Source organism: Condylura cristata, unplaced genomic scaffold, assembly GCF_000260355.1.
Source record: "Condylura cristata isolate star-nosed mole 26May11 unplaced genomic scaffold, ConCri1.0 scaffold00010, whole genome shotgun sequence".
In the NCBI taxonomy this organism is placed as follows: Eukaryota; Metazoa; Chordata; class Mammalia; order Eulipotyphla; family Talpidae; genus Condylura; species Condylura cristata.
The window spans coordinates 44,415,293-44,428,802 of NW_004567111.1; the positions used below are offsets into that span (position 1 = coordinate 44,415,293).

At 38.9% G+C, this 13,510-nt stretch overlaps 1 protein-coding gene across 1 annotated transcript; it reads right to left on the minus strand.

The window, feature by feature from the left end:
• Positions 1-5,210: 5,210 nt before the first annotated feature.
• On the minus strand, positions 5,211-10,534 carry ZAR1L (zygote arrest 1-like). The gene is made up of 4 exons (XM_004680328.1): positions 9,884-10,534; positions 9,256-9,348; positions 7,837-7,911; positions 5,211-5,360 (listed from the first exon to the last, which is right to left on the minus strand). The coding sequence occupies exons 1-4, from the start codon at positions 10,532-10,534 to the stop codon at positions 5,211-5,213; spliced, it is 969 nt and encodes a 322-aa protein (XP_004680385.1).
• Between the last annotated feature and the right edge of the window lie 2,976 nt (positions 10,535-13,510).

Sequence of the window (13,510 nt, forward strand, 5' to 3'; positions counted from 1 at the left end):
TTCTGTTCCTGAAGCACTGACTTTTCACTTCCCCAGGGACACAGAGGAGTGGAGCAGAGTAGAGCTATCTACCCAAAGGAGAGAGTAGCTATGTAAAAGGTGCTTCTGCTTATATCTCAGAGCTTTCCAGCACCCAAACATGATACACTTAGTCCACTGTCAAAATAAAGCAACTGAGAAGCACTGTATAACTTAGGCAAAACTTGATTAAAATTGTAGTCTTCAAATCATGTTTTCAAAAAGGAACCATACATTTTAGAGGCATGCAAATGTCTTATTCCACCAAAAGTTGAGAACATTAAAATGTGTTAGTACAGTTGTAAAAGATGTCTGTGACCAGTGTAAGGCTCTTCTAGCTCCTAACCCTAACACATATTGACCTAAGTGAATTATAGAGTTTTATAAAGAATAAGGCCCTCCAATATACAATATACTTAGTTCAATCACTTATATCAGTTTTCAAACACTGGCCTGAAGAACAACATGTAAATTAGTGTCCAAGGCATGATGTGTCAATTATATCTCAGTAAATCTTGGAGTCTTTTTTTTTTTTTAAAGTTTTTGATATCCTTACTTAGGGTTAATATTTGAATACCTATCACAAGTGGAATTTTTCTTTCATTCAGCAAATATTTCTTGTACTGTAGGCTAGCACTGTTTCAGGAAATATTACAGTTAACAAACGTGATGTCGTATGCTCTCCAGGAGCATACATTTTACCAGAAGATGCATTTGTTTGTCTGTCAGATGGTGAAGTGCCATGAAAGAGGTCTAAATGAAGTTAGAATACACATGGGTATGTGGGAGGCAAAGCATCATAGCAAAGAAAAAAAGACATAAAGCCAGTGACCCATATGAAATGGGTAAAGAGGACAGAGATCACAGAGGAGGGCGGAACAGAGTATGTGGCCAGGAAAGACTTGGTCCTTCTCTGAGTGACATGGAAACAACTGGGTGTTTGGGAGCAGAACGGTGACATGCTTTGATCTGTGTTTTAAAAGGGTCACTCTAGGATGATTAAAAGGCCCTAGATTATTAGTGGTGATAGTTATACAACCACAATGAGTGTATTTAATGCCACATATTGTTGGCTATAAAATGGTCCATTTCATGCTTTATATATGTGTGTGTGTGTATATATATATATATATATATATATCCAATAAAAGTGTGTTTTTTTAAAGAGGATTATATAAGTACTATGTGCAGAATAGACCAGTTAAAAAGTTACTGCACTAGTGCCATCAATGGTGGTGGCAGCTTGAGCTAGGTTAGTAACAGATGTGGGCATATTCTAGAAATATTTCAGAGGTAGAGATGACAGCACTTGATAATGACATGTGGAATGCGAGACTCCAAAGTTTTGCCCAAACAATTAGAAAAATGGAGATTTCATTTGCCGAGATAAGGAAGCCATGTTTCAGTGGTAGAAATCAAGATTTGATTTTCAGATATGTTAACTTTGAGATGCCTAATTAGACACTTATAATGACGAACCAATGTAAGTCTGTTGATGAGAAGTCTGGACTAAAGACAAGTAGATAGTATTTAAATATCCTGAGGACAAAATTAAATACTCACCTGTCTCAGTCAGTTGGGACAAAGATCAGAGTGTGGTATATATATAATAAATTCAAAACCTTAGTTACATATGAAATCATATGGGAAACTTCAAACACCAATACCTAGGCTCCAGCCCTCCAGAGATGGATCTAATGAGTCTGAAGTATGTTCACATGCCAGGGCTGGTTAAGGTGCCCCCAGGTGATTCTAATCTGCTCTCTAGAGTGAAATGTTGCTTTTGCTCTAAGCCTAGGAATCACCAGAGAGTGCTTGTCAAAAGTGATAATTCCCCCAGTTAATACCTCAACAGAGCCAGCCAAGTGAGCATTTAAATAATGATCCCACTTGAAAGACTGGTTTCAGAGAAATTTATTCTTAAGCAAAGTACTCTTTCTTCTAAAGTGTATCCCCAATCATTTTTCCACATAGGCTCTAAGTGTAATGATTCAGTAAGTTCCTCTTCCTTATTAAGTTGGAGCAGTTGAGATCCACTGCTCACACGCCCTTATTCATTGGAAGACCATAGCTAGAGTTCATTCTCTTGTCCAGTTTCCAATACTGTTCTAAGGGACTGCAATATCCTTGGGAATAAGCCATACAAAATATTTTCCTCTCAGTTTACCATTCTTACTTCCAGGGTTCTTCACCCCACTCCACCTGGCCACCCACTCATGGGGTTATACAAAACCCCAGCCACAGCAATAAGTGCTCTAGCTCCAGATCTCATCTTTAAGCATCTCACTTAGGAATCTTTGAAATGTCCTTTTACTCTAGCCAACCCACCATCACGTCCACTTTGTCCCATCATGAGTAACAATCTGGAGATTTCACTTTTTCCACTACTCATCACTGTCTTCCTTCTTCCTAGTAATTCATTGCCCATAACCACTCCCTGGCTGACTTTGAATATATCTTTCTCCTGTCTTACTTAACTAGTGAATGCTAAAATCTAATCTTTTCACAGCTGTACCATGGGCTGAGATGAGCTATACCATGAACAGATGAGATGTGACATGACTTGAACACATCTATAAACAAGCATATCTCAAACACACCAAATCCCAAAATGAGGTCTCCACAATCCTTATACATTTCCTGATAATTTCAAATTGCAATACCTGATATATATTATCTTCCTTCTCAGCTTCGCATTCCTTTCCCTTCCAACCTTCCTTAACTGATGACTTTGCTTCATTGAGTAAGACAAATCAGTCCATCTCCTCTTCACCCCACAACTTCAATGAACTATCCCCATGTTCTAGGTGTTACATCTCCTACAGTCAAAGATAGATTCTGCTCCCTTCTGGTCACATCACGCCATTTCCTCTCAGGACCTATCTCTTCCCCCCTTTTTCATGGGCTTTGCACCTGCAGACATCTCCTCTTCCTTATAAACCAGCAACTTCCAACTACTTGACATTCCCATTAATGTATAAATGTATTGCTTGTATATACATATATATATATATATATATATATATCACCAATTCATCTGCTTTTTTTTTTTTAAGATTTATTTATGTGTACAGAACAGGACAGAGGTGCAAGGACAGTGAGAGGCTTCACCAGAGACAGAGTAAGGAGCAGAACAGGCTGGCTGACGAAGTACACTGCTGAGCAGAGCAGCAGGAGAGGCAGGAGAGGTCTGCTGTGCCATGTGGGTCACTTCTGGGGCAGGGATCAAACTCATGCTGAAGTGGCTTTTAGCTTCTTAGTGCTACGCTTTAAGCCACTGTGCCACCAGGGCCTCTTATGCTTTTTTAACAACAAAAGTTCTAAAAAGTATAATCCACACCCAGTCTTGTGACCCCCTCATTCCATTGACACTTCCTATCAAAAGGACTTTATCTTCCTCACTCACCACAGGACTTGACTGAATTGGCCACTCCCACCTTTTCCAAATACTATTTTATCTTTGCTTTCATGACATCATCATCTTATCTCTCTTGATCTGCTCTTTTATCTAACCCCTTACTTCTTGCTATTCAAAGTGTAGTTTATGGGACCAGCAGCATTGATGGCATCATTATTAGATTTGTAGTCTCTGACCTCAGGACTACTAGATCACTGTCACCAGATAAATCTTGTTTTAGAATCCCTGTTCTAAATGAGGCTGTTCCCCAGGGCCTTGTGCCCAACTCTCCTCCCAGCAGGCCCACAGCTTTAAATACAATGTATTTTTTTAATCTCTGAATCTCTCACTAGTCATGATTTTCCTCCTAAATTCCAGATTTATATACTCAAGAAAGTTACCTAATATCCCCAGCTGGATGTCTCAAATATTTTAAACTTAAGGGTAAAAACCCTCCCCCACCTCATAGCCCCACCAAATAAAAAATAGCTAAACTAACAGAACTCTCACACATCGGCTTGCCAGGCCACATACTGCCACCAAGAGACCAGTGCTCTATTCCCAACTTACAGTAGAGTAATTGAGACAGGGCAAGTAAGTGGCCAACAATCATACATATCCAGCTGCACCCAGGTTTTGAAGTTAGCATATTCTGGAGTCTGATTACCTGTTTCACTTCTCAGTTCCATCTGCCACAGAGTTCAAAGAAGAATTTAAAAGGAATAAATCATTTATTTCCTCATCACTTTCAGTTGTACATATTACATTTTCAAATATTATTTTGAATTCATAGACTTATCTCCATAGCCACCACCACGTCCAAGTTACTATTTTCCTTGTGCATTTATTAACCTGCCTGGTCTCTCTCCTACTCTATCTGATCTTTCCTCACAGTAGTGAATTTTTCAAAATAAGAATCTGATGTTACTTCCTTGTTAACCCCCCTACATGGGTTGATATGTTTGACAATGACCACGAGAACACTTTGTGACCCAAGGCCTGTCTCCTGAAGCCCATGTCTACATTATTCACAGGGGCTCACATTGCTGGGACATACCAAGCATATAACCGAACCCTAAAGTCTTAGCTTTTGCTGATGCTTCAGAACAAACCCATATTCTTTCCTTCCAGCTCCCCATCAATTCTCATGTCAGTTCTCATGTTGTCTCTTCTCAATCACCCTATGGGTCACTCTAGAATAGCAACCTGTTTCCTTCACAGCACATATCATATCTGAATTGGAAATAAAATCTACATGTAATTAAAACCATGGATCAAGTTCTAGACTACCTATATTCAAATCTGAATTCTGTGTTATAACTTCTCTGGGGGGACTCACTGTCTTCATTAAGAAGGTTATAGTAGTTTCTAGCTACCATGGTTGCTGTGATGAGTTATAGCAATAGCTGGCACACACTAAGCGCTATTTAAGCATTTACTTTAATTATGCATATTGAAGGGCAAACACTTGCCTCTTCATTATCTATACTCTTGATGCTTTGTGCACCCACCGTATAAAAGTTTGTCAAATGAATGGTTATTATTCCTTCACATAAGTGACAGTATCTACCAATTCCCATGCTACATTGATATTTTACCCTGAGATGACCAATTAATGAGCCTTCATGCTATATTTTACATGCATTTATTTAATTCTATTCATATTGTACAAATATTTTACAAACTACAAAAAGTACGAAAACCTAATCCATGTTTAATACCAGTTCAAAGCTAATTTGAAAAAAACAGTAAATAGCACAACAGGTACCAGAATAGTTTGGGAGTACTGTACAAGTCATAATGACTTGCTGTATTTAAAGCTGTAAATATTGCCACAGGAAAATCTCTTGTCTTTGCAGCGACCACACAATTCCTGTCGATGAGGTCTCCTCAGGTCGATATGTCTTTTCTTCTGAGGACAGGAACAAGGAGACTTTGAACAGGTCTTTGAAAAACAAGGAAGAGTTTAGACACTGAGTGATCAAAATTGTATTTCAAATGTAATCCTCAAATCATACCTCTTGACCTACCACTCCATCCCCAACATCTTCAACCTCCTTTGAATCCAATGAGAAAACAGACTAAGTCATTTAAACCATTCATATTCCATTAAATACCATACAACTTTCAAAATGAATAATGATAAACAACAAAGGTATTAAACATCAAAGATAAATGTTCAGATATGGAGCTAGTAGAGAAGAAACAAGAGAAAAGTTTTATAAGTTAAAAGAGTTTGTAAAGTTTAAGTTTTCACATATGCAATCAAATGAGAAGCAGTTGGTGAGTGTTCTGTGACTTGATAATCTAGATGGGGACATTTAAAGATGCTATTGTTTCTCTACCAGGAGTATTTTACTCAGAGACATTTGGCTATGTCTAGAGATATTTTTGGTTTTTGCAATATCAGGGAGGGTTGTGCTAAAGGTATCTCAATTTTTGTCTGGACAGGTACAGTATTTATTAGAATTTAAGTGTTTTTTAACCAGCATCCCATTCTGACCTCTACTAAGTTAAAAATCCACTCCAGGCACTGGCATGCTGTCCTCATCCAACTTCCCAACCTTGCTAATCTTTGAAACTGATAATCACAGTTCTAATTTCTGCATATGTCTCATTGCCAGAAAAAGTCAAGCTTTACCTTTTATATTATGAAAAAAGGCATTTTCATTTTCCAAATGACAGTTTTAAATGTGATTTTAACAAGTATTGTACTAAAGGTATGCCTTTCATTCTTTCATGGACAGTTACACATCCTTAAGAAAATAATTGATACTCACATGGTGTTTACCATAAGCACTGTTCTAGTAAGTATAGATTCATGTATTACACCCACAATAACCTTAAAGGCAAGAAAAGGCTCAATTAAAAAAAAATCAAGATTTACTCCAAAGGTAGTTTTTTTGTTGTTGTTTCTGGAAGTGGTGAAATAGATATGGATCAAAACTATCATGTTAAGAAAACTAGAAAAGCTGAGAAAAAAATTGTAGCATAGCATTAGGAAAGAAAGCCCAGAAGTAAAAGTGACACTGACATATAAAACTATTTTCTGGGAAGAGAGTAAGACACTGAAAAAGTTTAGCAAATTGATAAAGCTAATGGATAATATTAAATATGCCAAAATGAGACCAGGTTAACAATTCAGGTTGTATGTTAGGATGCAGAAATGTTGCACTCTTCTGAGTAGGAATGAGCCAAAAACAAACCAGCCTACAATGATGTCAGTCAAATTCAACTTCTAAACAGCTCAACCCTGACTGGAGGATAGATCCAAGACTGCCAGTGTCCCCATTTTCCCACCAGAAGGAAATCTTCTGTTGAAGGAGATGCTGAAATTATCACTATAATTTTTTGTATATAGTATATAGCATTCAATCAAAAATAACCAGATATATAGAAGACAGAACAACATACCTGAAATTTTCAAAAATGATAAGGATAGCAACAAACTCATAGGGAATTTATACTCGGTAGTATTTTTAAAAAGATAAATAAGAATTCTATTACTGAAAAATACAGTAATTGCAATCAGTAACTATGATGGGTTTAATGTAGATGGGGAGGAGCTAAGGGAAAAGAAATAGGAGATGTGTTCATAGATAGTACTGAAACAAGGAGAAACAAAAGCATAGAAAATAGAAAGATATGATGAAAGGTCTAATATGAGAGATTGAAAGAGAAGGATTGGAAGCAGCATTTATGAAGTTAATGACTGATAATTTTCCAAATGTGATTAAAGTTTCCATGCTACAAATTCAAGAAACGCTTTGAATCTCAACAGGATAAATACAAAGAACCCACAGATAGGTGTTATTTTAAAACTGCTAAAAAACAAAGGTTTAAAGAAAAAACTGTCATGCTTTTCTGAAAAAGTTAGGTTTCTACACGCTATTTTAGATAAGACCTTACCTAATTCTTTTACTTCCTAGACACTGGAGACACCATGGAATCCTAATGCAGGTTTAACTCTAATACTGTCAGTCTAACCTTGGACAAGTTATTTCATCTTATTTAACTTCAGTTTTTTTTTGGTCTGTAACGTGGGAATAATATCCATCTCAAAGGGTAGATTACAGAATAAAATACATGTAAAATGTTTAGCCCAAAGTTTGGCACATAGTTAAAGCTTAGTAAAAGTTTTTAAGTATTGTTTCCAAACTGTACATAGGTGTGAGAGAAAACAGACATGAATACTCCATACCCAAACACACTGCATAAGACAACTTAAGTTTAAACCTTGCCCTTCTTAAAAAAAGCTATCTGCTTTCCTTAAATATGATAAAATTTCAAACATACAGAAAACTAACAGTGCAATAAAAATATCCTATTTTAGCAAATATTTTATCAAAACATTTGCCAGAGAAACTTCATGATGAAGCATGAAATGTTATAGACACAATGGAAGTGTTCTACATGCTCACCTGACATTGGATCGCTTCTACTCGGTAAGGGTTAAAGCTCTTTTGGCATTTGCAACAGAGTTGTTTGAAATAAACCTGAAGAGAAATTTGTCTTTTTAATATAGTTGATGTGCTCCCAGTTCTAAATTTAAGTGATCTGTTCTCTCACCCTGTACCTTGCTTTTCCCCAACCTCTACCCTCTTATGCTGTCACTCACTTCTTTGTTTTAACTCTTTGAACCTCACTTTCCTTACCTGTAAAATCAATAGACTACTGATTACAACTTTCTCTTTTTGTGCCCATCTAGTATCCCCTACTTTTTCATTTTCAGTATGTCCCTACTTGAATTTCAAGCTACTTATAATTTCCCACCAATGTATGCATTTTCTAGGATTTGTGCATTTTCTGATCCACATCACCTGCCAGCCTTTCTCAAAATCCCACTCAGACATCATGATACCTTTCCTCTGATAGCATCATGCAACCCCCTCCCATGCCACTGGTGACCACTGCATGTATCTAATTTCACTCTGTCTTTTCATTCTTAGCAGAATATAATTCTTGAGCTTGTTCTTTGAATCCTAGTGTCTCTAAGTATTAAATTAAACCTAGTGTTTTTCTTCTAGCAGAAGAAGTCATTTTGGTTTATTTTCAAAAATATATTTGGTTCAAAAAAGTATCTGAACTAGTATAAAATGTTACAATTTCCTTCAGCTAGTAGCATGATTCTTTGCCCTTTCCCTCTACAGTTTTTTACTGCCAGATACTGTCAGAAAAGAAGTATCTAAAATGTAGCAGCACAGGGCAGTCAAATTCAAATGTTTGTAAATGGGAATAAATTAGCTCAAACTAGACCAGGGTAATAGTGACAGTACTAGTGAGAGGAGCTGCTCATTCGGAGAATTGGCAATGACCAAATGGCTGTTTAGGCAAGCATAGAAGTACAAAATTTAATGGAAAGTTTTTTCCAATATTAATATGCTGAGAACAGTTAACTCAAGGAGAATTAACATAAAACTAACTTCTTAACTCGTTTCACAGGCTATTCTTCTCAGTGAATGATTTCTTTTATTGCCCCACCTGGTGGACAGAAATGGAATGAAATGTTCTAAAGCCAAAGCTTTTCAAAACTACTAATGAAACGTTTACTACAGAAAGACCCAACTTACACAAGAACAGGAGTTTACCTCAATAACCTGACATTTTGTCTAAAGGACCTACCAAACAATATAACATCAGGATATGGCCCAGGAGCTCAAGTCATCATGTAGCTAGTTCGAGTTAGTTTAAATCATTTACTGAGCATCTATTATGTATCTGCACTGAGGATGCCTAGAATGAGACAGTATCAAGGTTTCACCCCATTCAGAAATGTCTCCCTCTATTTCACATCTGTGCCTGCCCCATCCTCCTCCCATGCCCCATTCACTTTTACTTACCTTATTAGTTCCAGAAATGCACCACACAAAAGCACTCTCCCATCTGGTCTTACAATCTTTACAATGAAAATAGCCATATTTTGGTTCCAAAAACTGCAAATAGGGGAGGGAGGTGGAAGGGAGAAGCATGCATCATTTACTATCCTGGGAGATTAAAAACAAAAAAAAAGCCAGATCCTTTTCCTGTGTCAGTTTGTTAAAAAAAAAAAAAAAAAAAAACCTTATTTGTAGCTATTCTCAAGGTTACTATATTAGTTTAGTTATCTCATCTCTCAAAGTTTACTCTGGCTCTTCTTGCTGTCTCGTACTTTTCCAATCCATTTTCCACAATGTCATCAAACCAACCTCCCCAAAATGATAACCTGAACGTATATTTCAGACTTGAAGTCATAACTTGTGTCCTCATTTCCAATTGCAATGATTGCAAACTTTTGTTTTTATAGGCTTAGAGTTGGCACACTTTTTACCAAAAGTTAGAAAGCACATAATCCATGTAAAAAACAGGTTTTCAGAATTCCTGCTATTTCATCAAGAGGAGGAAGCAAGAGATGTTATTCTTGTCGCCACAGAAAGAGGAATGGAAGAGTGAGATTGGCAGACAACTGAGCAGTGGGTAGAAATAATTCACCTGGAAGTTGGATTTTCCAAGCTGATGAGTGGCAACCACTTGTTCCTGCTTGCTCTTCCTTTCTGGAGAACTGGAGGCATCTTCCTCCCCCAAATCATCGTGCTGCTTGAGTTTTTCCTGCTTGTCCTCCTCCAACCTTGGTGTTTGTGCCAACTGCAGTTGCCTGGCTTCAGTAGGAGTGGAAAGCATCTTTTCCTTGTCTTCTTCATCCTTCCTCTGCCGAATCAAGCCTCTATGTCCCATCGATGGTGAATAGACTCCCCAAGCAGGCAGGGGTGTTTTGTGGCTTGTACTGCTCCAGACAGAGTGGCTGCGCAAGGTTCGGGGCCCCAGGGAGCACTGCACTGACTTATCTACCCGAGGGCTCACCTGCACACCCATCTCCTTAGTATTGACTTTGCACAGTCGTAGGCTCAGGCTGGGGTTCATCTGGGAAAGAATAGCCTTAAGCTGTGCCCTCTTGTAAGCGTCCATACAATAGTCAGAGGCATTCGCAGGCACCAATAGCCCTGGTCTGGCCAGGAAAGTGGGAGGGCCAGCGTTTTGCCTCCAGTCTGGGTGTTTGTGCTCAGAGAGTCCAGCCTGGCCAAATGCCACTGTGTTCCCATATCCCTGGTACAAACCATAGGGAACACGTATAATGCGTTCCATCCACTCACCTGGTGCGCAAGCACAAGGCAATATTCTAGTATCCTTTCTGGGCTTTGCCTATTTCATCAGCCCCTTCTTTCTCCTGATCAAGTTTGGTTCAGATTCATCCCTGAGCTTCTGCATTTATTTCAGATTCTGTTGGGAGCTGTCTCCTATTTCCTTAATTGAAAGAGGGAGGAGATTGATTTACAGAGGCCTAACTGTCACCTGATTCCTAGTTGCTTTTCCCTATCTAATTCACTCTTTCCAAAGCTGTTTTTCATTACAGACTTCTTTCTCACACATGCTTTAATTAGCAATTTGTTCTCATAGTGATTTGCCATTTCAGAGGTCTTTAAGGTTCATATAATAAATTGAATATAGGTAGTAAATTGCTGAAGTAGTAGAACAGAAAGTGTATAAGGAAGAAAGTGTTTAAGACAAAGCTAATGAATATAAAGACCCTAGTATCACAGGAAAAAAACAGCATAAAGTCTGTGTGTGTACTGAGGAGGCAGGGCAGGTGGGCTGTGTATAGAAAAAGGAAATGTATTTCAGAGGGTTATATAACATATCAACAATTCTCATTAGTTCATCTATAATGAGGACCCTTCCCCCCCCCAAAAAAAGGGGGGGAAGGGAATTGGTCTGATTTAGAAGATAAATACTTATTAAGTAGTAGGATAGCTAAGTAAATGAAAGTCAAACATACTTGAAACCTGTTTCTTGTTATCAGGTAAATTACTTAAATGATTGATTCATTTTCCCCATCTGACAATGCTAACCTATTTATAATTATAGGATTAAAGGTGATATTGGTTATAAAGCACAAAACAGAACTCAAACATTGCTCAATAAATAATAGCTATTATTATATAAGGATCATAGCCTGTATTCCTCTGCTATATATGGTCAAGACTTTTGCTATATATTGATAAGACTTTCTGCTACCGGTAAGGATTACTGATTATAAAATTATAGTAACACCCAAGGAACCAAGTGGAACCCATCCTTTTCTAATTTAGATGCTTCTGCTATTTACTACTGAAGAGCCTTCTGGTGCTGACAAGTTTATCAAAAACACTGGAAATGACTTTTCTATCGATTCAAAGAAAGGAATATGGCATTATAATTTATAGTGCTGTGAGGGTTAGATAATGCACAAAATATCTGAACTATTTCAGTATTTGTTTTTAATCAGTCCATGCCTTAATAGTAATCAGTTCTTTTATAAATACAAACACAAATTGTATTGCCTGAAGAAAAGCACAGTAAAGGCTTTTGTCCTTGTAGTGACATTCTAATGAGATGGAATTAAACACTGGGGGTGCGGTGGAAGCAAGGCTCATGAGTAGCTCTCATCTATGAATCCTATTAAGGCTTTCTATATCATGAAACAAATTCAAATTAATCCCTATGGTAGGCAAGTCACAGACCTTGATAGATTCCTGTCTTTTTCAGGGCATGGGGATGAGGGGTTAGCTAGGGAGTAAATACAAAACAAGGTGACAGTACTGAAGCCTGCAAGTGTGACTACCGCCTACGTTGCAGGTCAGCTGTTAATCATTTTTAAGCGGGAAACAGGTTCAGAGGTCTTGAAAATCAGCTAGAGCAACAGAAGAGGCTAGATCGTCTCGATTTCCAATCTCGGTCCTTTCCACTCTAAAAGGACGACACGGGCAGCGAATGACCCACAACTAACTAATTTTGGGTATTCTTAAGGTCAATCCATTCAAAGTTTAGAATAAAAGCCTTTCGAACACCGCAGGCCCTATCCCGAGGGAAGAGTGAGGATGGAGCTCAGAGAACGGCAAGAGTTGCGAGTATCCACAGTAGCTGTCCGTCCAAGCTTTCCGTATGCTCGATTTGGGGAGGAGGCAACCAACGTGTCCGCTCCCTCTGCCAGAAGCTCGAGCCCGACAGAGAGGTGATCAAAGCGTATTAACTTTCGCCATATAAAACCGCGGCGCTGGGAAGGGGGGCAGCGTCCGTAAATATGCGGCGACTTCCGGGTGGCGCGCGCGCTGCGTGCCACGTCATGACGTCATCCAGGACGCGCGCCGAGAGCGAGCAGGCTTTTGGCGCGAACGTCTGAAACAAAGTTGGAGCTAGCAGAACAACTGGGGCTGGGCGCCTTGTCTGGGCCGGAAGGAGTCGGAGGAGTCGGATTTCTGATTTAAGTGTGGACGCGGTTTTTGTCAGTCCACCGTGGACAACAAGAACTGCACCTAAGGAGGCGGTTAGTGTTGGCTGGTGTGGAGACGGGCCTCTTTTCCGCGGGTTCTGGCGGCGGGGTTGCGTCTTTCGTGCCCGGGGTGGGAGCGCGGCTTCCTGTCTGAGGTTGCTCTCTGCCATCCCGAAATTGAAGGGAAGAAAGAAACAGCCCCGCAGATCGAGGAATCGGCGTGTCAGCAAAGCAAATTCGAACACCGCCCCCCCCCACCCCTACTTCACTGAGATTCCGTTCCCCAATTTAGGGCCCCGGGAATCTGTCTGGATTTGCTTCCCAGCTGACCCAGATAACCCCAATCTGAAATTTCCTTAATTGGAAATATACAGTTTCTTTAACGGACTATTGCTGTTTTGGAAAATGTTTTACAGTTCTTGGCATCCTGCATCTGCCTTACAAATTATTCTCAGGTAATTGAGCTGTTAAGAGGATGAAAGTGTACTGATTTGTTCTTGTCCTACAGTTTTTATCTCTAATAACCCGCGGTAATTGACCGCACGTAACTAATTAAAGGCACACATTTAAAATTCTGTTCATGAGTCACACTAGACACATTTCAAAAGTAAATGTGGCTTGTAGCTGCTGTGTTAGACAACAAATACAAAATGTTTCCATCATTGCAGCAAGTTCGTTTATAGTTTTTCAGATGTAACTTGAGACAGATTTACCCACTTCTGATTTTACCTGAGCTACCTAACAAGGATTTACCAGCATCCCAAGTGTATTTTGATCTTTTCTTTTGCAGATTGGAGTACATCGTGGATAAA